Genomic DNA, 24,979 nt, shown 5'->3' with positions numbered 1-24,979 from the left:
CCCCGGCCTACTGTGCGTCGTCGGAAAAGCGGCGCCTAAAGACAAAAAAAAAACACATACATTTGGAAATAAATTACAAAGTTCATCGACCCAAATTTATTTTTGAAATTACCGGTCATTTTACTTACTTATCAACTTGGTAATGTTACATAGGCAAATTATGATACTGGGTACACGCAATATATATGCACAATCTTCATGAAATATCAAAACAAGTTAGAATTAATAAATCTTCAAGATTAGAGAAAAAGATATTAAATGGATAATACCTAAAGTGCATTGATCTCGAATGATCTTTGACCTTAACTTTGAAACACATTTATTTATTGTTAATTGTGATATCCAATAACTATCCCTCATATTTTTTTTTTTTCAACTTGATGAATGCTTAGAAAATAATGAACAAATAATAATATGCCCGGTTACCGTTATCGTTACATACAAATTTATCAAAATGATGATTTTCGTTTTCAAAATTATCTTGAGAATTCAAAATTTTATACTTGGTGTAAGTTTTTGGCATTAATACCACAAACCATAAATGACACCTAGCCTTGATCATGTGACTTTAGACTAATGCCAAAGTTTAAAGGACAAGTCCACCCCAACAAAAAGCTGCTTTGAATAGAAAGAGAAAAATCAGACAAGCATAATTGCAACAGTGAGCATGTATTTTATTATGTGAAATATGAAATATTTAAATTTCCTCCTCATTGCCATGTGAAAAAAAAATTCCTCCCTGAACATGTGGGATTCCATCGTTTTAAAATGCTGTGGTTCAAACAAGAGTGTCCTATTTGTCAAATTCGTAAAAATTGAAATATTGTATATTTCAAACAATAAAAAACAAAATATGAGTGAGTGACATTATCGTCTCTCTCATTTGCATATCACTGAATTGTGTATATAACTGTTTTGTGCAAAATAAGCGAAACATTGAAATTTCATAACTTTCTTCTTTTAAATCTGATTTTGATGAAATTTTCAGCATTATTCTTGTTTGATTTTTCTCTATGCATTCAAATAAACTTTTTTCTGGGGTGGACTTGACCTTTAATGAAATAGGTCCATATACTTAAGGTTATGATGGCATTTCAGAAATCCAACCTGGGTTAGGATTTGATGTATGACACTGCCGCTGCCTCCGTCGGAACGCAGTGCCTGTCTCACTGTTGCAATGCAGGCGAGACAAACAGTGAATTTAAATTGAAAAAGTACCATGTAATGAATTTGTTGAATATTAAGTAAATACAACACACAGATGGAATTTAATGAAGAAATTCAACTCTACTGTATGGATACAAAAGGTGCTTTATACGTACCCTCAGGATGCTTGTTAAATGCCTTCAGTATATGACTCACATCCATTGGACAGCCATCACTGCATGTTGCATTTTTCCCCTTCACTCTCAGGATATCTTCCAGGGGAATCAAATTTATTTTGTCTTTTTTGTCTTCATGTTCCTTACACGATGAACAGAGGATCCCAACGGTATACTTTACTCTTTTTGCCCAGCGATCTTTGAGATCCTCAAGTGTCTTATCCAGATGGTGAATAATCTAAATGGGTGTTCATGACGTAAAGTCAATAATTGGTGTTATACTGTATATCAAAATTATGCTTTGGGTATCGAATGATGCTACTGATTAAATATATTTTTGATTGCATGATAAAGCCCTATTTGGTGAAACTTAATTTACTTTGTCTAACATACAGTTGTTTTATTATCTTAGTCTTTTCATGATACAAAGCATCTCAGAATCGGAGTGTTGTACCCGAATCTAAAAAAACAAAATCAGATTCAATTTGATATCCCAATTAAAGAAAATGACCAAGAAATAAAGACATGTTTCTTCAGATCATAATAATATTTCCAAAATTCCATTAGCTATCGGGGCTATCTGGTTAATAAAGTACCTTAAGCATGGCTGATAACCAACAATTAATGCAATTATGGAAATTTAACCATTTATAAGCAGCAATAAAACTCTGTTATTTATTTAATATTTCCTAGATTGGCATATCACAATAAAGAAATTAATTGAACTTTTGAGACATATGATTTCGTTTTTAAAGTTCAGATACCATTGATAAAAAATGTTGTTTTGTATCCTTTGCAATTAGTAGTAAACAAAGACTCAGGAAATCAGAAAATAATATGTTTTCGATCAAACTGATAATATTTCATTAAAGGATTTTGATGTCAATTTTTTTCTTGATTCTAATTTTATAACGTGAAACCATATCAGTTATTTACAAACATGTTTATGCTGGTTTATTCATGTTAAAGTCTATTAGAAATTTTGTTGAAGATTTGATTAGTGATTTTCAATCTTAAATTAGCGTGATATTGTATAATGTAACTGCGGGATAATTTCCTCAAAACTTTCTTCAAAAGCTACAGAAATTTTGGCAGAATAAAAAAATAGTACTGTGGTATTCTTCTGCCTAGGAATAATAAAGTAAATCGAATCAGGTGACATTGTAAGAAAACAGAAGAAAATTCTACATTTTAAATCTACATGTTTGAATATCTATAGGATGGTGTGGAATGAGTAAAAAAATCCAGCGAATATATTATCAATTTCTTTGCTGAAAAGGCAAAGAGAAATCTCCACAGTTATTTAAGGGTTCATACTTACATCCTCATTTATGCTGACCATTGGTCGATTAGATTGTAATTTCAAAGGGTTAACTGCAAATATTGTGACCTATTGAAGAAAGAAATTGATATTTCTTTTTTTAATTTGCTGGTTAACTGTGCTGACTACGGCATGTTTTCCTTCCGGTAGGGAACATACTAATGTAAATGACACCTGGTAAAAATTATATCCAAGTTAAATAGATTGTAGGACTAAAACTTCAAAGTCCTCATAACATTAACCTTAAGTTAATTTGTTTGAATTTGATACCTGTTTTTTCACTAGCAAATTATCTTTGACCTTCGCCTGTTGACCTGAAATTAAATCAATCTAGTATTTGAAAATACTTGATCATAGCTATTAGGCCTATATTTGAGTTTATAAAAAAGTGAATCACACTTTAAAAATTATCCTGAAAATGTTAAATATAAACCTTACTTAAGAATTTTTCTTTGGATTTACCTTGATTTGATGATAGTCTTTATTATCAATGTCATTGTTCATCACCACTCTATGATCATGGTCTATAAAGAAATTCATTTGCCTGCAGTGAAAAGTTGGTTTGAGCGACTCATGTCTCTTCATTGACCACTTTGCCATTCGGACGTATAGCCGGTGTAAGAAACCATCTATAAAACATCATTACAAAAAAAGGACAAAACTGAAGAACGAATATACAAATCAAGTATCTGTTAAATGATAGTTATTGATGATATATATAAAGTAGGGTCATTTTTATTTATCTAATTCCAACATAATTAACCAGGGTAGCCAACTCAGTAATAAACTAGTCTCTCGTGGGGTTCGGGAATACATGACTAAAAGCAAGAATAAAGACATTGAAAAAAATCATTGTAAAAACATTGAAATACATATGTAAATATTATGGCAGGCCTATTTATGAAAACAAAAATGAACACTTTCTGCAATACTTGTGACAATGATATGCCTGTAAAGATTATCAGGATAAAAGTCTGCGCGCAGTTGAAATCTATGTCCCCATCATATTCAGGTCAGCATTGTATTACACACCAAACTCCTTAAATCTTGAAATAATGACTATTAAGACCAGTTAATCTTATAAAGTGAATGTTAAATTGGAAGTTGATCTGTCAAACAATTCAGAAAAAACGAAAGCAGAAAGGATGAAAAGAAAACTTGGAAATACGATCCCCCAACAATGTAGTCAGATGAATAAACGGGCATTGTAAATGATACCTTTACATAATTATACTAAAGATGATTTTCAACAAGTTAACCCTTAACGATGTATAGCCATCTCTTGAAAGATCAAAACCAGAGGATCTAGATGTTATCTGTTTGCATAGCGAATATTTTCTAGTTATAAAGCACTTTAATTTATGCATAATATAAGATTTGACTATTACAAACCAGTTCTTAAATTACAGATAAACAAAAACTAACCTGGTAAAAAGTAATAGAAGTCTATGATGAATTCGATTTCATCACCTCTTGGATAGTTTTCTTTCGCATTGAGTGTAGGAGAAGAACGGCATGGTACAAAGAACCTTCTTTCCTGCTTTGGATGAATAAAGGATGCCACTTAATTGTTCTGTAAAGCTTGACTAGCACGCAATCAATATTTCTGCAGACTTACTGGTTGCAAATATAGTCTAGTCCTGAGTTTATAGATTTACATCGTTTATAGTTCCATTTACATGTAGGTCACTTGTTTAAATTTATTCAAACCCTTTCTAATATTGGTGAAGCTTTTAATCCAAATCATGACACATAGAAAATATTTAAATCCAATTTTCTCATCTTACTTTTTTTCTTTTATTGTATTGTATTTTATATATTTATTTGAAAAACAGTTTTTGGTACTTTGAGCCCCCAAATTTTATAGGTTTTCCAGGTAAAATATCATCCCTGTCAGAGCAAGTGTCTGATTAGGTAATTCCAATCTCCCTTAAGCAATACTTAATATATCCTAATAAATGAATAACATGTCCATAGAGTATTCATTTTTATGCACAATATATTTTTTTCTCTAGATATATCAAATGTCAATCTTGAACATCAAATACCTTGCAAATCAAATATCTTAAAACATATACTCTCCATAGGGAAGTCAAATATCCGTTCAATAGTTTAGATACATGGAGGGCTATAAGAGGCATGGCTGTTTCTAGAGGCTCGAGAGGACCGCAACGTGACTCTGCCCGAGGGCATGTTCTCGCCGGTACGGTACCCGCGAGCCGAAAGCAACATCTATGTCTCAAATATCAAAGCAGTCCATTATGAACCAAATTAATGATAAGTCTCACATCTCCAAAGTAGTTTAGATCTAGAGTCTAACGTTTCTAGATTATCCAATAGTCAGGGACCTTATTTTGGAGAAAGAATTTACAAAAGCGCCATGTTTTTTCATGTGGGTACCTGGTATCATCAGCATCAATAATAGATAGGGTGCCCAAAGTCGGTGAAGGGCACCCTATTTTAAATCCTAATTTATGCAAATTTTATGCAAAAAACATATAATTCACCATATCTCACTGTAAATCATTTTTTAAATGCCCATTTTTTTTGTATTTGGGTTTATTCTTGCTAAATATTCAATTGTAGGTCGAATTTTATAAAATTGGTCAGTATGAATAATTTGCAAATGTTAATCTATGCAAATTATTTGTAAAAACACTTATTTTGTCATATCTCAACATATAGAATTGACATAATCACAATTATTTGTCCACATTTATTGCTGGTACCAAAAGCATTAATTCTTGATAGGATGCCTCGATATCAGTGACTGGAATCCTATTTTCAATAATGGATGGTTTTTATGTCGGAAAAAGTTGTCCATGTCTGCCCCTCTATGTTGCACAACTATGTGTATTTTCGAGAATATGGCACATCAGATTTGAGCAAAGACACCTGTTCCTTTTGTTTCTGTCGTCCCTTGGTTGGCGGTGACCTGAATCATTTCAGTCATTTATCTTTATTGGCTCATGAATTGATCTTTATCACTAAAGCTAGGGATAAAAGAGGCATATGCCTGTTTTTTTACATATTCAATATTTTTATAATTTTTTGTCATTTCGAGGTTGCTGATTACGATTCTGAATGATGCCACTCGTGTAACCTTGAACATTTTTCGCAAATTTGTAAAATCCAATATGGCTGCCAAAATATGCAGATTACCCATAAAAAAACATAAAACTGTCCGCACATTGGCTATAAAATGTATGATATTGTGTGGCATGAGTGAAAGACTCTCTGAAAAAATGACTTTTGACAGAATATTTATTTTCTTGATATTCAAAATGGCCGCTTTTTATATTAAAAAAAGGCCCGTTTCCCCTGTATACTCTATTATGTACAATATTTATAGGGAAAACTAATTAAAAAAATCACAAGTGACCACTAAAATGCATACTATAAGATAGGCTAAAAACCTAAGTGTTAACGAAAGATATCATTTGAGTTTCAAGTTTGTGTTAAATGATGTATTTTGACTTTCAAAATGGCCACCATATACATTGAATGTATAATGTACAATGCGAACTGGGAAGCCAATTTTTCAACAGGAATGGGCACCATGAATGCACGTAATTTTGATTAAAAATAATAATTATGAGTAAAATATTGTCACGGAGAGGGTTTTTTTTCGTGTTGAGAAAATTATCTTTGGTTAATTCATGGTTTTGTCGTAGCTGGCTATATTCCATCCATGCTTCTACACTAATGACGTAGATTGAAACAGGAAAGTTAGGTATGTTTTGTACATTTTTATAATTATTTCCTGGAGAGTTTTAGCTGATTTATTTGTATATCACTAGCTGGGGGCAAAATAAACACTTTAATTTGATATGTCATTCATGCATATCCGATTTCGGGAAGCAAAGTTAATGCTGATCTAAGATTGTACCAGAAGTTACCTGTAGCAGAAATTGTACAATTTAATAATGCACAAGTACATTAAGTTTGTGAGTTCGTGACGCTTTGCCGATGATCTGTTGAAATACGGCGCCCATGGGGTGCATTACACGTGAAGTTCACAGATTGATTTTGATTCGCTATCCAATAAATAAAGCTGGATGCGAACGAAATGATTTATGTGATCGTTCCTATGTCTTTCTACGGGGAAAACTAGGATGGACTTTCTAGTCCTAGGCGACGACTGTGGTAAGATTTCCTTGTATGTTGGGTCTTTTGCACGTCAGCGAAAGACTATACAAGAGCTTGCTCTGGTCGGTCCGGAGCAGACAGTTCGGAGTCTGGAGCAGACGGGTTGGTCTGAAGCGGATGGTTGCTGGTCTGAAGCAGAATGTCGCAGGTCTGGAGCAGACAAGGGTGGAAACTACAAGTAGGGCAGGGCCAATTGGCATGGTCGTGAGAGTAGGACCCATTCATATGATCGATCTTAACCACACGTATTTTCTGGTACTAAACAGAAGTGGTTACTAGTCTGAAGCAGACGGACGGAGGAAATTACATGGAGAGAAGAACCCATGGAGAAGGTCGCGAGAGCTTGAAAACAGAAGAACCCATACCTACGGTCAAGAGATCTTAAACTACAGGAACCAGATGCATATGGCCGAAAGAGCTTAACTACACAATCTAGTTTTATACAGCGCGTCCCAAAAAAAATGTCCCTCTGACATAGGGCTGAATTGATTCTAAAATGTGGTAGTATTCTCAAATAAATGTTCATGAGTAGAAAGCTCATTTCATGATCTAGCTTCTATGAAAATTTCATTGGTCACGCTTCAGCGGTTTTGTATAAACACTCTGTTACGTAACAGTTGTGCATTTAAGCCCATTCCAAGTTTGCAGCATTGATGCATTTTCGCATTGTCTATGGCATATTAACCCCCAGTTTTACATCTAGGATCTGAGCAGGGACATTTCCCTAATCATATCCAGGTTCATCAAATCATAAACTTGGGCATGTTCAGAAGGACAAGAAACATAAGAATTAAGTTTGTTTCATGATTGATAAGGGGAATCAGTGCACCAATGTGGAAAGAAAATGTGAATGATGGATGAGTAAAATAAGCTGAAAAATAAAGGGGAATCCGCAAGTTAATCACCCTTTGCGAAAAGGAACTTTACCAGATAATTTTTTTACTTTTTTTCTTTTAAAAAGTTACATTGAATTAACTTAACCACAGTAGCTTATTAACTTGAACTTGCAGAATATTAGGCATGAATTAGGCATGAAACAGACATAACCAATTGTCCTAATCATTGTGCATCTCCTGTTATCAAACATGAAATGAACTGTGAAATATTTTTTTTTGCCCTTCTGAACATGCTCAAGGTTGTGATTTGATGAGTCTGGGTAGGTCATGGAGATTTTCCTGGTCAGATCAGGGAAATTCTTGGTAAGAATGTTCAAAGGGGGTTGATATGCTAGAAAGTGCAGAACACACAGCAGTGTTGCATGCATGCAAACTTGGAATGGGCTGAAAAGCACCACTGTTACATAATAGACTGTGTATCAAAAACCACTGAAGCGAGACCAATGAAATTTTTATAGAAGTTAGAACATGATATGAGCTTACTAGTTCCATACATTTCATTGAGAATAATTTTTATTTTTTTAAGTAATTCAGCCGCATATCAGAGGGACATTTTTTTTGGGACGCGCTGTATGGTGGGGTAGCTGTTTGAACTGACAGCAAAGAGTCGTAGCCGTCTAGAGGTTGCCTGGTGGCGGTTCTGGCATATTCGAGGCTTATGCAAGTGTCAACTGCGGCAGTATATATCTGCCAAACGGATCCGCGACTAAAGTTTGGAAATCGACGTGGCAAACACCTGCCGGCAGGAGGCATCCTGACAAGAGCGAGATGCCGGTAGAACCACCTGAGCCGTCACAATATTTCTGAAAGCATAATTTCGAACAAGATATATCACTTCTCCTGCCACGTAGGTGATAAAAACTGTATTTTAAAAGTCCAAATGGCTGCTACAGGTCCTAGCGGTATTATGTACAATATGAATGGGGACAAATGATTTCAACAGGCTTTTGCTTTGCTTGACTAAATGGTGTATGAGTGAAATATTGTCTCAAAACATGATTTATAGCAAAATAACTTATATTATTGTAATTTAGGTGATTAATGCTATATTTTAAAATTCAAAATGGCCGCCATATGATTTTTTTTGTCTCCATTCATTACGATAATGTCCTATATGGTGGCCATTTCCAATTTCAAAATGCAGCATTTATCACATTAATTACACAAGATTTGATATATCTCACTATGATTTTTTTAATCATTGATTCAAATCACTTTCATGGAAACGTCTTCAAATAATTGACGATTTTCTCCTTTCCTTCCTTTGTCAGGGGGTAGATGTCCGGGGGGAGTAAATGTCCGGGGGCAGGGGCGGATCCAGGATTTTCAAAAGGGGGGCACATTTTTCCGAGGAAAAAATTGACAAATTTGCTTCTCAAGGTGGCACGGGCGGCTGTGCCCCCCTGGATTCCCCAGTGCCAGTGTCCAGGGGGTAGATTTCCTAGGGGGTACTTTTCCTAGGGGTGGGTGTCCTAGATGTAATTAATGGTGGATATCCGGGGGCTGGATGTTCGGGGGTGGATGTCCAGGGGGTAGATGTCCTTATACGCTTGTCCATACCTACTTCCCCCCGAAAACGTAAATCAACGTATATCAACGTAAATTTGAATATTTTTTTTTCTCCAACTTTGCAGAAGTATTCCTAGACCTCCAGTCCTAGTCTACCAGCTAGTGCAGAAGGTTTCCAGTCCCTGCCTCCCATCACAGTATGCCCACCTGATGATAACCCCCTCCCTACCGATAACACCTGCATCAGCGTCTTTACATCCCACCCTACAGCTAAAAGGCTCTCCTCAAGAACAAAACTGTTACGTGCTATCAAAACGAAAGCCATGGGTTTCATCTAGAAAATTAAGGAGGCTGTGAAATTGCTCATGGAATTAAATAAAATTATAACAGTTTATGTACAGGGGAGTCTTTTTAGGGTTAAAGAATATCAAGACGGCTTTGCATTTGTTTGTTCTCAGATTCGAGGCAAATAAACGTCACTTCACATTGAGACAGTGAAACAAAAGCAGCCCTTATGAAAAGCATAAATAGTGAATTCATATCGTAATATTGTTTTGTACAGCCATCTCTTACGCAATGTCTATATTTGCCATTCATTACGACTGATTGCAATGCCTCTTTTTTACAATGTTTTAAAGAAGAAAATATTTCAATAAAGTTGAATGTTCCTTAAGAAGAAAAGAGATTAGCTGATTATTTATTAAAGCTATCGTCTCTCCAAGCAGTGGCGTATTGAGGCATTTGGTATCGGGGGCGAAGTCCTCCCGCCAGAGGAGGCAGTATGCTTAAATCTTTTTTTTTTTGGGGGGGGGGGATTTGCTGCAGATAGGTCTGAACTTTATGAAATGTAGTGCGCAAAAAATTACAATTTACTTTTTTGCACAAATTTAGGCTGACATTGGTCGAAATTCCTTGAGGGACAACTTGGCGGCCCCCACTGCCATTACGCCGCTGCTTCCAAGATGGTGCCAAACATTTATTCCAGTTCCAATTTGATTCAGTTTGATCTTAAAGGATCATTATTTTGATCCGTTTCTGTATCATTTGACAAAAATCTAATCTGACATTCAGCTCCCTATATCCTTATACAACTATTGGTTTCCCTAATTGGATATTTTAACCAACATTTTGAACCAAAATGACACATGTGTACATTCGAAATCCGTACTCAGACAACCATGTGAACATTTATTCACGTACATGTACATTTAAAATGCCTACATGAACAATTGGTTTCAATCAGTGGTCATTTTTGAGAACCTATACATATACTGTACATCATGAATAAACTGAGGATTTTTCTTTTAATGATACATGTTTAAAAAGAAAATAAGATAATCAAGATCACACTTTTCAAAGGCCAAGCACATGTAATGCACATTTAGTTACCTTGAGAACAGGATAATACCCTCTGATCGGTCAAAGATACCAAACGCCCATCAAAAATTCGCTCGAGCCCCTCAAAGGTTATTCCCCATGTCATGCATGTGGTAATCTCTTCAAATTACCCACGCCTGCTGTTTCGTCCTCAATGGTCCTACTGAGAAATTCGTCTCTTATCTCAATAGGTGTGATTTTGACCCTATTATGCCACATACATACTTGATAACGCGGAAGACTGCATAAGACCTGCTCATCATTAGGCCTACAATGCCCAACGTAATTTGTTATGTCTAATTTAGGGGATTTAGGGCCTTATCCTATACGTCCTATAGGCTCGGCTAACTTTCAGCCTAGGTAATGTCAGTGTTTAGATATAAAGTTTGCTGTTCCATTATATGTTAGATCTTTCCTTGTTAGACTCTTTTGAATCTAGACTTTATCCCTACAGTGGTGCCCAAAAAGTTACTAAGCTCATAGGTCCATTGTGAACCTCACCAGAGAATCCTTCATGATAAATATTGAATGGAGGCAAAAAAACTACAACTGAATGTAATATTTTATCAACTTACTTGACGATTAAACATCTAAAACATGGCGGGTCTTGAATTCCATATGCTCATTTTCTGGAGGGAAACTTATTAGCACCACTGTATAGATTTGGTTCATTTAAGATACATGGACTGCTTTAATAATCGAGATAAAACTCACGCACCCACAGTCGCCTTGAGCATCTAAAGGAAAATCATGATCTGTACTGTGATCTTTGACCTCACAATTCCATAATTAGTCAGAATAATTAATTGTCACTCATAGTGCACATTGGATGTAAGTTTGAAGTCGATCCGTGTTAGAGAGCAAGAACAAAATCGGGACAGACTGACAACCTGAAAACTTAAATCTTCTGGAGACTTCCTACCTTGTGTGGAGGTATAGTAAAACATTTAGGATGATAGTATAATATTTTAGTGTTAGCTAAAGGTCATGATAAATGTCTTATTCCTTGCCTTGATTTTGCGTTAAAAAACACACATCATGGTCACACTAAATGTCGTCACAACTCACCCCATCGTCTGTATTTGTATCTGGAATTTCACATATGAGATCAAACTTGATCATCATGTCGATAATGTCTTCAAGTTGGGCACCTTCTCCTTTATGTTCCTTCCATACATCTTTAATGATGTCTATATGAAGTATCCCTTTATTACAGAGTTCTTTGTAATGGTTGCTCATTTTACTTCCCTGTGAGATAATAAAAATTGTAAAATGACCGTGACAATACAAATAATATTAGTGTGAGGTTATAAGGTTCTTGATCGTGGCCTAAATGCAAATTATTCCAATGAATCTAATTCACATATATATCCTATTCAAATTTGTTATATGACAAATATGATATATCGTTATTCATTTATTGTAGCGAAGCAAGATAAATAAAAGATTTGCTTTCATCGTGTACGTCTTCGTATGAAATGATACAATATGGTACGATATAAGTGAGGGGAGGGTAGCAACGAACGTCAGGAGTCCGATGCAAAGGGGGAAAATGATGATAAAGAAAACTTGGAGATAAATTTCTGTCAATTTTACAACAAACTGTTCAATGAATAAAGATCGATTCTCACTACTTTCTTGTCGTCGAAGACTGTTATGATATTACTGATGATGCTGTTCAGAAACTGTGGCCTAAGTACGATAAGCTCACACCCTTTGTGATATATGATGTGGCCTGTGTCGTGATGAGACTTCAACATATTCTGCAATTCATCCTCATCAGTGATTTTCCATTTCCCCATTTCTGACAGTGCCTATGGAAGATTATAAAATATCTGTGACCTTTTGAGAAGATAATCAGAGGTGTTGCAGCTCAGTGGATAGGCCTCCGGACTTTGAACCACAAAGTACGGGGTTCGAATACCACCACAGTACTCGCGTCCTTTGTCAAGTGTTATCTATATTGCCACTCTCCACCCAAGTGCAGTAAATGGGAACACAGTAGGAATTCCTAATCAGGCTAGCCGTGCTAAAGCAAGCCAGGGTAAGCGCTATATAAATGTTGCATATAATTATCATTATTACAAAGCAAATCATCGCTTTTAATATCACCTTTCAACAAATAATCGCAAAGTAACTTTACAATGACGTATGGAATAACAGATATGTATATATTATAAGTATTACTGATTTTTAATCAATCAGAATGATCGATTTTCATTCTCAATTGAATTTTAAATCGTAGTAAAATAATTAAAAGTAACATTCCAACAAGCATGTTTTTTTGAATTTCCAGTCTATTATTTACACGAATCGTTGATTTTTGGTATTAGGCACTTTCTTTCTTGCGACCTTTTGTTCCAAATTATTTAAGTGTGGCCTTAAAATCGGTACTAAAATATTCTTAACATGTAAATAAAAAGTACAAGATGACACAATCTCAAATAATTTCTTTGTATAATGTACGTAATAAATTGTGCAATGTGTAACTCATCTTTTGTAAATGGGACAATATACAGGTTGCTTCTAAAAAAAGGTAACCGAAGTTTAAAGATCAGCTACATAATGAATACATTATTTATCCTATATTTTCTACCGTACATAATTGTGTAACTGATGAAATTTGTTTGACACCTTCCTTGATCACAGTTGTCACGGATCACAGAGTCATGGTACTTCAAAGGTCATGATACAAAACATACTTTTAAAAAGTTTGAGGTTTGAATGTACATGCACGAAATCCACTTTGTTGTAAGGTTTCCTCCTGCTTTCCTCTTTTGCAAACTACCTAAAACTGGAGTTGATCTAAATTATGCAATTTTGATTGGGCCATTGACCTACAAGGTCCCTGGTTTAGTACATCCGTGGTGACTTGCCGGTGTCATAGGCGAATTCGACCGGGCAGCCGATCGGGGCCGGAGGAACTAATCGGCGGCTCTTTTATCCACCAATTAGTTCCGAATTTTGTCGTGTGATGCGATTGTCATAGCCGATTTGTTCCGACCAGGCGATTTGTTCCTATACGCCGTTCATGCAGCAAAATGTGAAATTCCAGTGGTCCTTTTCAACCAATTGGCTCCTCCAAATCAACCACACCCACAAAACAGTACAGTTGCCGATTTGAGAATCTTATTTTGGGACAAAGAGATGTATATATGTTTTTGGAAATATAATTTATGCATTATTTTAGCACACTTCCTGTTGATTACAGCTGTTTGGGGCCACGAAGTCATATTCACAGTGAGTGCTCCCTTTGTACGCCTGTGCTCTTAGGGGTGTAAACTTCGATTTTGTTTATAGATCTTTCGGTCTTCATTACTCAAGTAAGAAACCGGGGCAAGAAAGGATGGGATGGCGACTGGTGTGCTGAGGGTGGGTGGTGGTAAACACTGTTGCGTGCTCATGAAACCCCCAAAGTATAGAAAAAAAAAAAAAAAAAAAAAAAAAAAACGAATAGCTTAATAGTCCATCAAGGCTGCCAAAAACACAGGGAACTCTCAGTGTCACCTCATTAAGACAAACCACACACATGCACATATTTTTATTTTTTTATTTTTTGGGGAGGGGGGGGGGGGGCTAAGGGAACCCGGGTAGTCCAAAAAGGAGGTGCCAAAAAGAAGGAAATAGATGAAAATAAAAGGGAAATAAAAAAAAAGCGAGATTCTAAGAAGAGATCGCAAATTTAATTGGGAGAAAGTAATTATAAAAAGAGAAGGGGGGGGGGGGGACAGGGAAGATCTTAACCCGAAAGGGGGAAAAGTAAAAAAGAAAGGGGACAAGGGGGATTTAAACAGTTTATAAAAGAGCGTGGGCAACCATTTGAAGTGTGACCTGTAAGGAGGTGCCGAATTGATCATAATTATGTTCGACCTTTGGGCGGCAATTTGATGCTTGGCTTGGGCGCATTCATGTTTCACATGGTTGGGGGGGGGGGGGAATTGACATTAAATTACTTAGGGGCATCAAATTGACCTGTAAAAATGAGGGGCCGCCAAAATGACCTTAAAATTGGGGGAGGAGGGGGGGGGGGGGCTTTGGTGCTGACATAAGAAAACACACACACATGTATGTGTATATATATTTTATTAATGACGACTCAAAACTGGTCGTAGCTTCTTACGATCATCAAAGATTGGCGCAATAAGAGATATTAAGCAGCTACAAGTTTTGTATTGTCATTTTTTCACTTATCATTGAAGTATATATGGCACCGACGTTCTGTCCGCGAGACATTTCTCACGCTATATAAACTCAAACAAAGTTTGGAAATCTGACTTTGATCGATAATCCCTCTTCGGTTTCAATGTGTAATTAATACCGATGAATAGGTACCCTACATGATATGATTATCGTTCACATGGAGGTGCAGTGTCTTGAAATGTGGGGCAAAGTCAAAATTCAAAAGCTGCAAAATGGCACAATATTGAAAGTCACTGTACTTTTTTCCGTGGTGATGAGTGAGTTTCTCAGCGGTTTTGTTTTTACTTTGACCGATAATTCCTCATCGGTTTTAGTAAATATCAATATGTAATTAATATTAATGAATAGATCATCTAATTTTGGTGATGAGTGAGTTTTCAGTAATTTCTTTTAATTGTTTTAATGCACCTTAACATCAACATTAACATGGAATCAAACACACCTCTGCACAAGCAAATACATAACAAATAAACATGCATGGGTATTTCAAACAACGACACAAATCATGTTATCTCACAGAACCATCACTACAGAAGCAGGGGCTTGGTTTGAATGGATTTTAACTCTACTGACACAGACAAAAGAACCATGTTCTGTATTGACCCTTCATGACTATTTCTGCTCGTTTTGCAGCTTTTCGATTCAGACCTCATCCAACACTTTTGAATCCGGCTCTTTTCGTGATGGCATGATCATAACAAGCATGGTATCATCTTAAAGAGAATTGAAAGATCTTTTGAATGATATCAAATATGCATTGCGCAATATTGGGAGTTGGGAGAAAGGAATGGTCAAACTCAGATTTCCAAACCCTTTTTGCTCGTTTTGCAACTTTTCAATTCAGACATTATCCAACACATTTGAATCCTGCTCTTTCCGTGATGACATGATCATAACAAGCATGGCATCATTTTAAAGAGAACTAAATTATCTTTCGAATGATGTAAAATATGGGTTGTTTTAAATTGGGTGTAGGGAGAAATTAATGGCCAAACACAGATTTCCAAACTTTTTTTGAGAGGTTTATTTCACCAAATTTATACATATGAAGAAAAAGGAGAATAATATAATATAATATTATACATATGAAGAAAAAGGAGAATAATATAATCATATTACATATTACATCAAATTACATAAAAAATTACACTACAATATATTTTGAAACATTTATCAAAGTAAATAATTATAATATCTACCTTAGAAAGATTTGATAAATGTGGAACCAAACGGCGGCTCTCCTATCGTTTCGGCAAAAATTTGAACCAGTCATTTAGATTTGGCGGGCCCGACCGACTAGCCGTTTTGTACTGGCGGTACTAATCAGCCAGCCGTTTTGCACCGCCGGTACCCGGGCCAGTTCTCTTATGACATCGTAACATGTTTGGCATGAGATGTTTTTCTTCACAATCTCGCAATGGTTAGAGGAGCAATGCAAGACACGCAGCGTTGACAGGGGAGGTACTGTGAAAACGTAGAATGTGTTAATGCAAAAATGTAGGGATTTAGAGATTGAAGCTAGGTCGTTGATCAGTGTTAAGCATTTCAATGACATTTGAAGGAAGAAACTCAAAGGGATGAAAGCAAATCACCTTTCAGACGGGTCAACATACGACCAAAAATACCCTTTCCCGGTAAAATTGCAACAAATAATTTTCAACAGTTTTTGGTACTATTTGACCTCAGGAATAATATACTATAGAACTATAAAACCCGCATCCGGAAAAGTGGTTATTTTCCATTTAAAGGAAATGGATACAACTCACTCATAATCTACACTAGAATCCTATTTCCGTTCATATTCTACGGTCTAGGGGGTTGATGAACAGACTTGAGCAAACATAAGCACTCCAGTGTACCTGGAAAATCCAAGATGGCACCCGAAATGGCTGCCGTAGGCAAATATCCAGAACTTCTGTCCACTTTCTTAAGTGGCTTTAATTTGGTCTCTAATGGATGGTTTTAAGGGTGAGTACATTGAAACAAGTTTAGAAGGACAGTCAGTGGTCTGGTGGATAAAAAAAATGAACATGGCTTCCAAAAATAAAGTTTAATTAAGCGACTTTTCAGAATACCAAAATACTAAACCGCTAATTGAGCTTTTAGAATACCGCCCCAGTATGTTAAAAATCCAAGATGGCCTCCAAAAATAAAGTCTCAAATCGCTAAGGTAATATGCCGTTTACCTACACCCCCCGCTACATATAATTTGCTCAATATCCAGGAATATGATTTTGTGTTTATGCCATGGTTAAATGGGTAAAATAAAAAGTCGGTACAAGTTAAAAGGAATTTCAGAAGTCTGGTATGTCCCCCCAAATCCAAGCTGGCTTACAAAAATTGATTCTTAATTGGCTGCTGTACTTATATTGGAAAAGACTGTCAGTTTCATATTGGTTTCGGATTTTCTGATTTTGGTGTCTAAACAACTGGTTTGAGGGGTCAAATAATATATTAGGATAAGACTAATTACAAGGACAGTCAGTGGTCTGGTTTGTCCAAAAATCCAAGATTGCTTCCAATAATGGAGTAAATATTTTCTGATGTGACTAATAAATGGATATAGTTTGTTCAGTATCTGTCTGGGGAATATGAGTTTGGTGTCTAAACCATGGTTTAAATGTTCAATTCACTACAGCAAGTTACAAGAACATTCAGTGGTCTGGTATGTTAAAAAATTCAAGATGACTCACAAAATGGGGTCCAAATTGACTTGTTAGTTAAAAGTAGACATAGTTCATTATATACACCTTGGGTATATGATTTAGGTGTATAAACTAGAGTTTAAAGGGTAAAGTAATATACTGGGTCAAGTTGAAAGGACAGTCAGGTGTCAAGCATGTCCAAAAATCTAAGCTGGCTTCCAAAAATTGATTCTAAATTAGCTGCTGTACTTAGAGTGGACAAGACTTATTTCATATTGGCTTGGGAGATGTGATTTTGGTGTCTAAACGACTGGTTTGAAGTGTCAAATAATATATTAGGATAAGTTACAAGGACATTTAGTGGTCTGGTTTGTCCAAAAATCCAAGATGGATTCTAATAATGGAGTATATTTTCTAATGTTACATTGTACTTATAAAATGGTCTGGTTTGTTTAATATTTGTCTGGGGAAAATGAGTTTGGTATCTAAACCATGATTTTAACATGTTTAATGGGTAAATTCACTAGGGCAAGTTACAGTCAGTGGTCTGGTAGAATCAAGATGACTCACAATGGGGTCTAAATTAATTTGTTACTTAAAAGTAGACAGAGTTCATTATATACACATTAGGGATATGATTTCGGTGTCTAAACTAGAGTTTAAAGGGTTAAGTAATACATTGGGTAAAGTTGAAAGAACAGTCAGGTGTCAAGTATGTCCAAAAATCCAAAATGGCTTAAAAAGGGGTCTTTAATGACTGCTGTTACTTACTTCACCTTATAGAGGCCGGGGGGGGGGGGAGCTCTGAGGCCCCCAGCAACGATTCTCGCAATATTTGTGACGTGCACACTTTTTTGACCGCGTCGCTTTATTTAGTTTAGTTTATTTAGTTTCAAGCCTTGTGCATTTTTGAGACCCGTTTTGTGACACCCGGGTACACGGTTCCAAAATTACGCTACATTTGCTAAGTGCACGTCAGACCTAAAATTGCTCAAAAACGTGATTTTGCGTACAAAGTCGATGCAAATGTTTTCTCAAACAAAAGCAAGGAATGTATGATTATTTTTATTTTTGCTGGCTTAAATGGATTTATTTTATGCTGTCTATGATCTCAAAAGAGTCCCTGACAAAGTTTATCCAAGGAACATTGAAAAACAAAAGGTAAAAAAACCAAAGAAATACATAATAAATTGCAAAAATAATATAACACATAAGAAATTGATGTGATATGGCCACTTTTTTTTTCGTACATTCGCTAAGAACACTACAAAGAGTTTTTACACACACAAAAAAACACATAACGTTAAGAGCTTATTAGAGGATTAGAGGAAAAGGTATGATTTTGCATATTTATAAGGCATAAATTAGCATATTTAATTAATAACAATTTGCATGAAAGAAACTGATATAGAATTTTGTAGAATATGTCCTAGACAAACCTGTGTGCCAATCTTCGTGGCGATCGACGGTCGAGATATAAAGGGAGTCGGGGGCCCTGGGAGCCCCCGGTCATATGATCTCGCAAAATACCCTGGCATAGATACGGTCAAAAGTGGATGTAGAACATTAAAAATACACCTGGGGGTATTATTTTGGTGTCTACACTAGGGTTTCAATGGTACAAAACATTTTGGGACTGGTTACAATGATATGCAGTTATCCATTTTGCCTTGAATCCAAGTTGGCTTCCTATGTATATTTTTCTATAAATGTGTTGTAATTTGTATGATGTGTTGTAATTTGTATGTTTGCATCTAAACAAAACGAATTTCCATTAAGTTGGACAATAAGGACTAACAACAACAAATGTACTTAAAAGTGGACAAATAATTCATACAATATCCACTTCTGAGAAATAATTTTGGTGCCAACACCTAAATGCATGGGGATAAGTTATTAGATTGCTTCATGAGTTGGTAACAGCACCCATTTTCATGAAATTGTATAATTTACCTTGGTTTTTTGACAAAATTGAACACTAACCATCCTTGTTACTTGTCCTAATGTTTCATTTCATTTCATTAAGTGTGTAAAAAAGTTTTAAAGAGTGGCTGTGAAGTTGTGTGTGAGTTTGTGGAAGATTGTCCACTTTTTTGCCTGACGAAGACGAGCAGGTGCAGTCGAAACGTCGTAATTTCAGTTTGTCGCATCGTGAGACAACAGATTATTTCCTTTACCGATTCTATACTACCACGATGATCAACATCTCCCGTACTATAGATATCCCAATATTGTATATTGTGTAAACTTTTTATAGATACGCACTGTATATGCACATTATTTTAACGACTGTAACAACTATTTGCTCGCTTGCTGCATTCCTCTCATAATTACAAGGCCCTTGAAAGACGCTTTTGGACATTATTCTATCTTCCAAGTACTGAAAATTTCGTTGCTCGCTTCCCTCGCTTACTAAGATCTTAACTACAATTCAAGAGTTTTATCACAACAAAACCATTACAATAGTCATCGAAAAGATGCAATATGCCTTCAACTATCATTACCAGAAATGATACACAGCAGCATTATTACACGGTTGTACCCTTGCATGCAAAGCTAGTGATGTTATTTACGGGATATTTTTGGACAACATTCTGTCCTCCAACTACTGAAAATTTGCTGGCTTGAATATTTTTTTACAATAAGGTCATTGAAAAAAATAATCCTCAGTGATAGGCCTATAAGTGAAAGATGGAATTATGTACAAGGTTTATTATATATCCTGTGTTTTGGATGTCCCGCAATTTTTTAATATTCATATCAAGCAGCTATCAGCTCCCACTGCTCGGACCAGATTTACGCCACTGGCATTAGTTTACATTGTAGTGAAATGTGTAAAAAACAGGAACTTAGAACAAAAACAATGTAAAGTTTCAGTAAAAATTGCAGTTATACTTGGTAAAAGTAGACTATAATCCCCCACTCCTTTTACACTCATGTGTCCACTGAAAACCAATTTACCATTTTAGATAGTAATGCAGAAAAACTGAATATCTTATTATCGGATTTTAAAAAATGCATCTTCTTACCTCTTTCACAGTCCAAGTATTTTTACCACTGCCTTCTATTTCACATAGAAATGTATTCCACTTTACTGGAATTGGGACTTTCATGTAAGGCACCTCCTTGATAATTGCATCAATGCGATCTTGAACCTCTTTAACCTAAAAATATTTATTCATAAAAGAGAGATATTTTCATATTAGTCATTTTTTTGCTTGTCATCTTATTTTTATAAGGCATAGTCTATACAAGACCACTCTTACGGATAGACAACATTCAAGTTTACGTTAATAGATAGTAGCAGCGGAACAAGAAAATATTAGAACCCCTTATTCAAATATTACATACAGATTAAACAGACATAGATGTCAATCAAACTGGATTGCTTTATTATTTATTATAAACTAGAAAAATAAATTGTGAGGTACATCAGTGATCTATCCTAGGTACTTCATTTCTTATTCTGTACATCAATGACTGTCCTAAATCAACCGACTTATTAAGCTTTATTAAAAATGGAGATGAAACAAAATAACATTTTTATGATCTCACAAAACCTTTGTATTAATGACAATTAGCAACTAGTATCAGTTACAAATAGGATTAAGGCTAATAATTATTTTCGTAATGTGGCTTTTGAGCAACCATCTCGAATTATTATAATGTAGGACTACAAAAAGTGGAACAAGACTTTTAACTTTCATCCATTTGCTGAAACTTTATATCCAATGAAGGAAAGGTTTATGCAATAGAGACTATTTTTAAAATTACATCAGAAATAAAAAGCGCAACCTTGGTCAAGTTTTGATATTGATATGACAACATGGTCGAACTTTATCGACCCTAATTGAACTTTCGTCTTGATCATGTTATTTGTAACTTGAAGAAGATGATCAATGAACTTGACTACCCCGATATCCATGTTTCAACAAAGTATGAAATTATATAGATTTTATTACAGCCAGGCTAAGAAAATTTGAATTTCAGCATACTTAAGATTCTCTATCATCAGGGTTGTCATCGCATAGTGTACAAATAATATCCAAACACACGTTAAATGCCATTTTAGGCAAGCTGCTAGCTTGACTACTATCTATATGTGCGTGCAATTAGCTTTGCCGACAATAAAGACCGTGTGAAATATTCTAAAATTACAGCTATTCATCTGTTGGCTTACTTCCTCTATTTGGGCATGACAATTGTCAAACTCGTAGATTGTCAACCTGACTTGCTCCTCATAAGGTTGAAATTCTATCAATTGCTTCAGTTCATTTTCTTTCGATTTGACCTATGTAAAAAAAACAGAATTATGTTGTCATAGTGGTCTGTTATATTATATACGCTGAAAGAATATTACAATAACACATGGCGGTATCTGGGTTGAATAGCAACTTAGATTGAATGTTATTTATTTATTAATTCATTTCAATCAACTTTCAGGAAAAGGCATATAAATAAGCATAAACAATGATTGAATAATTGCTAGTATCTAAAGGGGTACTCCAGGCTACAAATTATACGATTTGATCAGCTACAGAAACATCAGATAAATGTTTCACGTAGAATTTAATAAGAATTGGACAAAGAATATTTTAAAAAATATGACATTTAAACAAATTTGCATGATTTCGTTGAAAGAATTGTATGAATATTCAATGAGCAAACTGACGATGTCACATCCCATTTGTTCTTTTATATTCCATTACACAGCGCGTCCCAAAAAAATGTCCCTCTGACATAGGGCTGAATTAATTCTAAAATGTAGTAGTATTCTCAAGTAAATATTCATGAGTGGAAAGCTCAACTCGTGATCTAACTTCTATAAAAATGTCATTGGTCGCGCTTCAGCGGTTTTGAATACACACTCTGTTACGTAACAGTGGTGCATTTTAGCCCATTCCAAGTTTGCAGCATTGACGCATTTCTGCATTGTCTATGGCATATTAACCCCCATTTCTACATCCAGGATCTGAGTAGGGACATTTCCCTAATCATATCCAGGTTCATCAAATCATACACTTGGGCATGTTCTGAAGGACAAGAAACATACAAATTGAGTTTGTTTGATGATTGATAAGGGGAATCAGTGCACCATCTTGGAAAGAAAATGTGAATGATGGATGAGTAAAATAAGCTGAAAAATAAAGGGGAATCCACAAGTTAATCACCCTTTGCGAAAATGAACTTCACCAGATAAATATTTGGCATTTCTTTTTAAAATTTACATTGAATTAACTTAACCACAGTAGCTTATCAACAAAAAAAGTAATGAAAACAAAATGCAGTATTAGGCATGAATTAGGCATGAAACAGACTTGACCTGTTGTCATAATCATTGTGCATCTCCTGTTATCTAACATGAAATGGACTGTCAAATATTGTTTTTGCCCTTCTGAAGATGCTCAAGGTTGTGATTTGATGAGCCTGGTTAGATCATGGAGATTTCCCTGGTCAGATCAGGGAATTCCTTGGTCAGAATGTTCAAAAGGGGTTGATATGCTAGAAAATGCAGAACACACAGCAGTGCTGCATACATGCAAACTTGGAATGGGCTGAAAAGCACAACTGTTACATAATAAACTGTGTTTTCAAAATCACTGAAGCAAGACCAATGAAATTTCTATAGAAGTTAGAACATGATATGAGCTTCCTAGTTCCATAAATTTCATTGAGAATAATTTCTATTTTTTGAAGTAATTTAGCCGCATATCAGAGGGACATTTTTTTGGGACGCGCTGTATGAGGTATTTATTGAAATTTTGTCCTCCGATAATAAAAAAAAGGAAGAAAGAAGGAATGACACCTAATTTAATGCATTAGGTATTGACTCCACCTAATGAATATTAATGACGACACAATATTGCTAAACATGACAGTTAACAAACCTTGAAATTTGTTATAACTGGCGAAGGCTGGATCCGCCCCTGTCAGGTGGATACATTACATGAACTATTTCCATTTGTAAGTAGCAACAGCAATTTTAGACTTCATTTTTTGGAACCCATCTTGGATTTATTTAGCATACTGGACCATCGATAGTCCTTGTTAATTATCCCAATGTATTGATTTACTCTTGAAACCATGGTTTAGACACCAAAATCATATAGCAAAAGGATTTACTACGAAAATGTATTCAATAAAGTGAGGGGTGATATGAAAAAAACCTGGTCGAGGATAAACAATTTATTAGGTAAAAGAAAAAACACATTACCATCTTATATGTATTTCAATCAGGAAAAGATCTCGAAGAAATCAACTATTGCTGAAGTATTCAATAGTTATTTTATCAATATTGGAAAGGTAACTCAAGAAAAAATCAAAACTTCTTCATCGCATTTTTGTGATTATTTATGTAACCATGTACCCAAATCACTATCTTTTAATCCAACGTCGAATACCGAAATACTTAATGTTCTTTCTTCCATGAAATCGTCAGTTGCTCCGGGCTCTGATTCAATAGCAGCTCGTGTTGTTAAGGAATGCATTCACACTATTATCAATCCTCTTTGTCATATCTTCAATGAATCACTTTCTCATGGTATTGTTCCCGACAAACTAAAAACAGCTGAGGTAATTCCAATTTACAAAAAGGGCGACAAACATGACATTACTAACTACAGACCAATTGCATTATTGCCCTTTTTCTCCAAATTGTTGGAAAAAATAGTTCACAGTAGACTTTACAAATTTCGTTCCATCAATAATATTTTAATACCCCAGCAGTTTGGATTCCGGAAGAACTTCTCAACCGATCTCGGTGTATTGAATCTATTTAATGTGATATCTGATAAAATAGACATTGGAAATTACTGCCTAAGTGTTTTAATGGACCTATCTAAGGCCTTTGACACCATTGATCACAACATTTTGCAAAAAAAAATAGAATTTTATGGAATCAGAGGGGTCCCACTCCAATGGTTTTATAGTTACTTTTCACACAGAAATCAATATGTGGTGATCGATGGTGTCAGATCCCATTTTAGTAATGTATCATGTGGAATTCCACAAGGATCTGTATTAGGCCCACTTCTTTTTCTTGTTTACATAAATGACATTACTAATTGTTCATCAAGTCTTAACTTTTCTCTATTTGCTGACGATACCACTGTTTCAATATCACACAAAAATATACATCATCTTATATCGTTAACAAATATTGAATTGGATAAATTAAACAAATGTTTTGCTTGCAACAAATTATTTCTTAATCTTGAGAAGACCAAATATATGATTATTCGAACAAAAGGAAATAATGTCCCAATTAATCTTCCTGATGTCCATATTGGTGGTAATCTCATCACACGGGTTGACGGGGACATCCCGATAGACCGCGGGTCCGATAGTCCGCAGTGTGTGTAAAATTATGATCAGATATATCAAATGTCATCGAGAGGTCCAAAGGTCAAATGATACGAGGTTCTATCAGGTGCGGATCCATGGGGGGCCGAGGGGGAACTGTCTCACCCCCACCCCCAGCTCAAAAAAGAGGGGGTAGAGGGGAAAAGGGAGAGAATAAAAAAAGAAAGAGGAAGATGGGAAAAGAAGAGAATAGAAAAG

At 35.4% G+C, this 24,979-nt stretch overlaps 1 protein-coding gene across 1 annotated transcript; it reads right to left on the bottom strand.

The window, feature by feature from the left end:
- Positions 1 to 373: 373 nt before the first annotated feature.
- Positions 374 to 23,505, bottom strand: LOC129267159 (uncharacterized). The gene is made up of 9 exons (XM_064104107.1): positions 23,494 to 23,505; positions 21,600 to 21,710; positions 20,449 to 20,583; positions 12,206 to 12,388; positions 11,643 to 11,822; positions 4,069 to 4,180; positions 3,106 to 3,272; positions 2,644 to 2,712; positions 374 to 1,560 (listed from the first exon to the last, which is right to left on the bottom strand). Exons 1-9 carry the CDS (start codon positions 23,503 to 23,505, stop codon positions 1,288 to 1,290), a joined length of 1,242 nt encoding a protein of 413 aa, XP_063960177.1. The 3' UTR covers positions 374 to 1,287.
- Between the last annotated feature and the right edge of the window lie 1,474 nt (positions 23,506 to 24,979).

This window comes from Lytechinus pictus, chromosome 8 (genome assembly GCF_037042905.1).
Source record: "Lytechinus pictus isolate F3 Inbred chromosome 8, Lp3.0, whole genome shotgun sequence".
NCBI classification, from domain to species: domain Eukaryota; kingdom Metazoa; phylum Echinodermata; class Echinoidea; order Temnopleuroida; family Toxopneustidae; genus Lytechinus; species Lytechinus pictus.
The sequence above is the reverse complement of the archived record's forward strand: the minus strand, read 5'-3'. Positions and strand labels throughout refer to the sequence as shown.

Bases quoted from the DNA above. Each gene is read 5' to 3' on its own strand.
- LOC129267159 (XM_064104107.1), bottom strand. The intron at 20,584-21,599 runs GTAAGCCAACAG...AAATATTTTTAG, and splicing joins GTCATGCCCAAATAGAGGAA to GTTAAAGAGGTTCAAGATCG. The intron at 3,273-4,068 runs GTTAGTTTTTGT...GATGTTTTATAG, and splicing joins CTTCTATTACTTTTTACCAG to ATGGTTTCTTACACCGGCTA.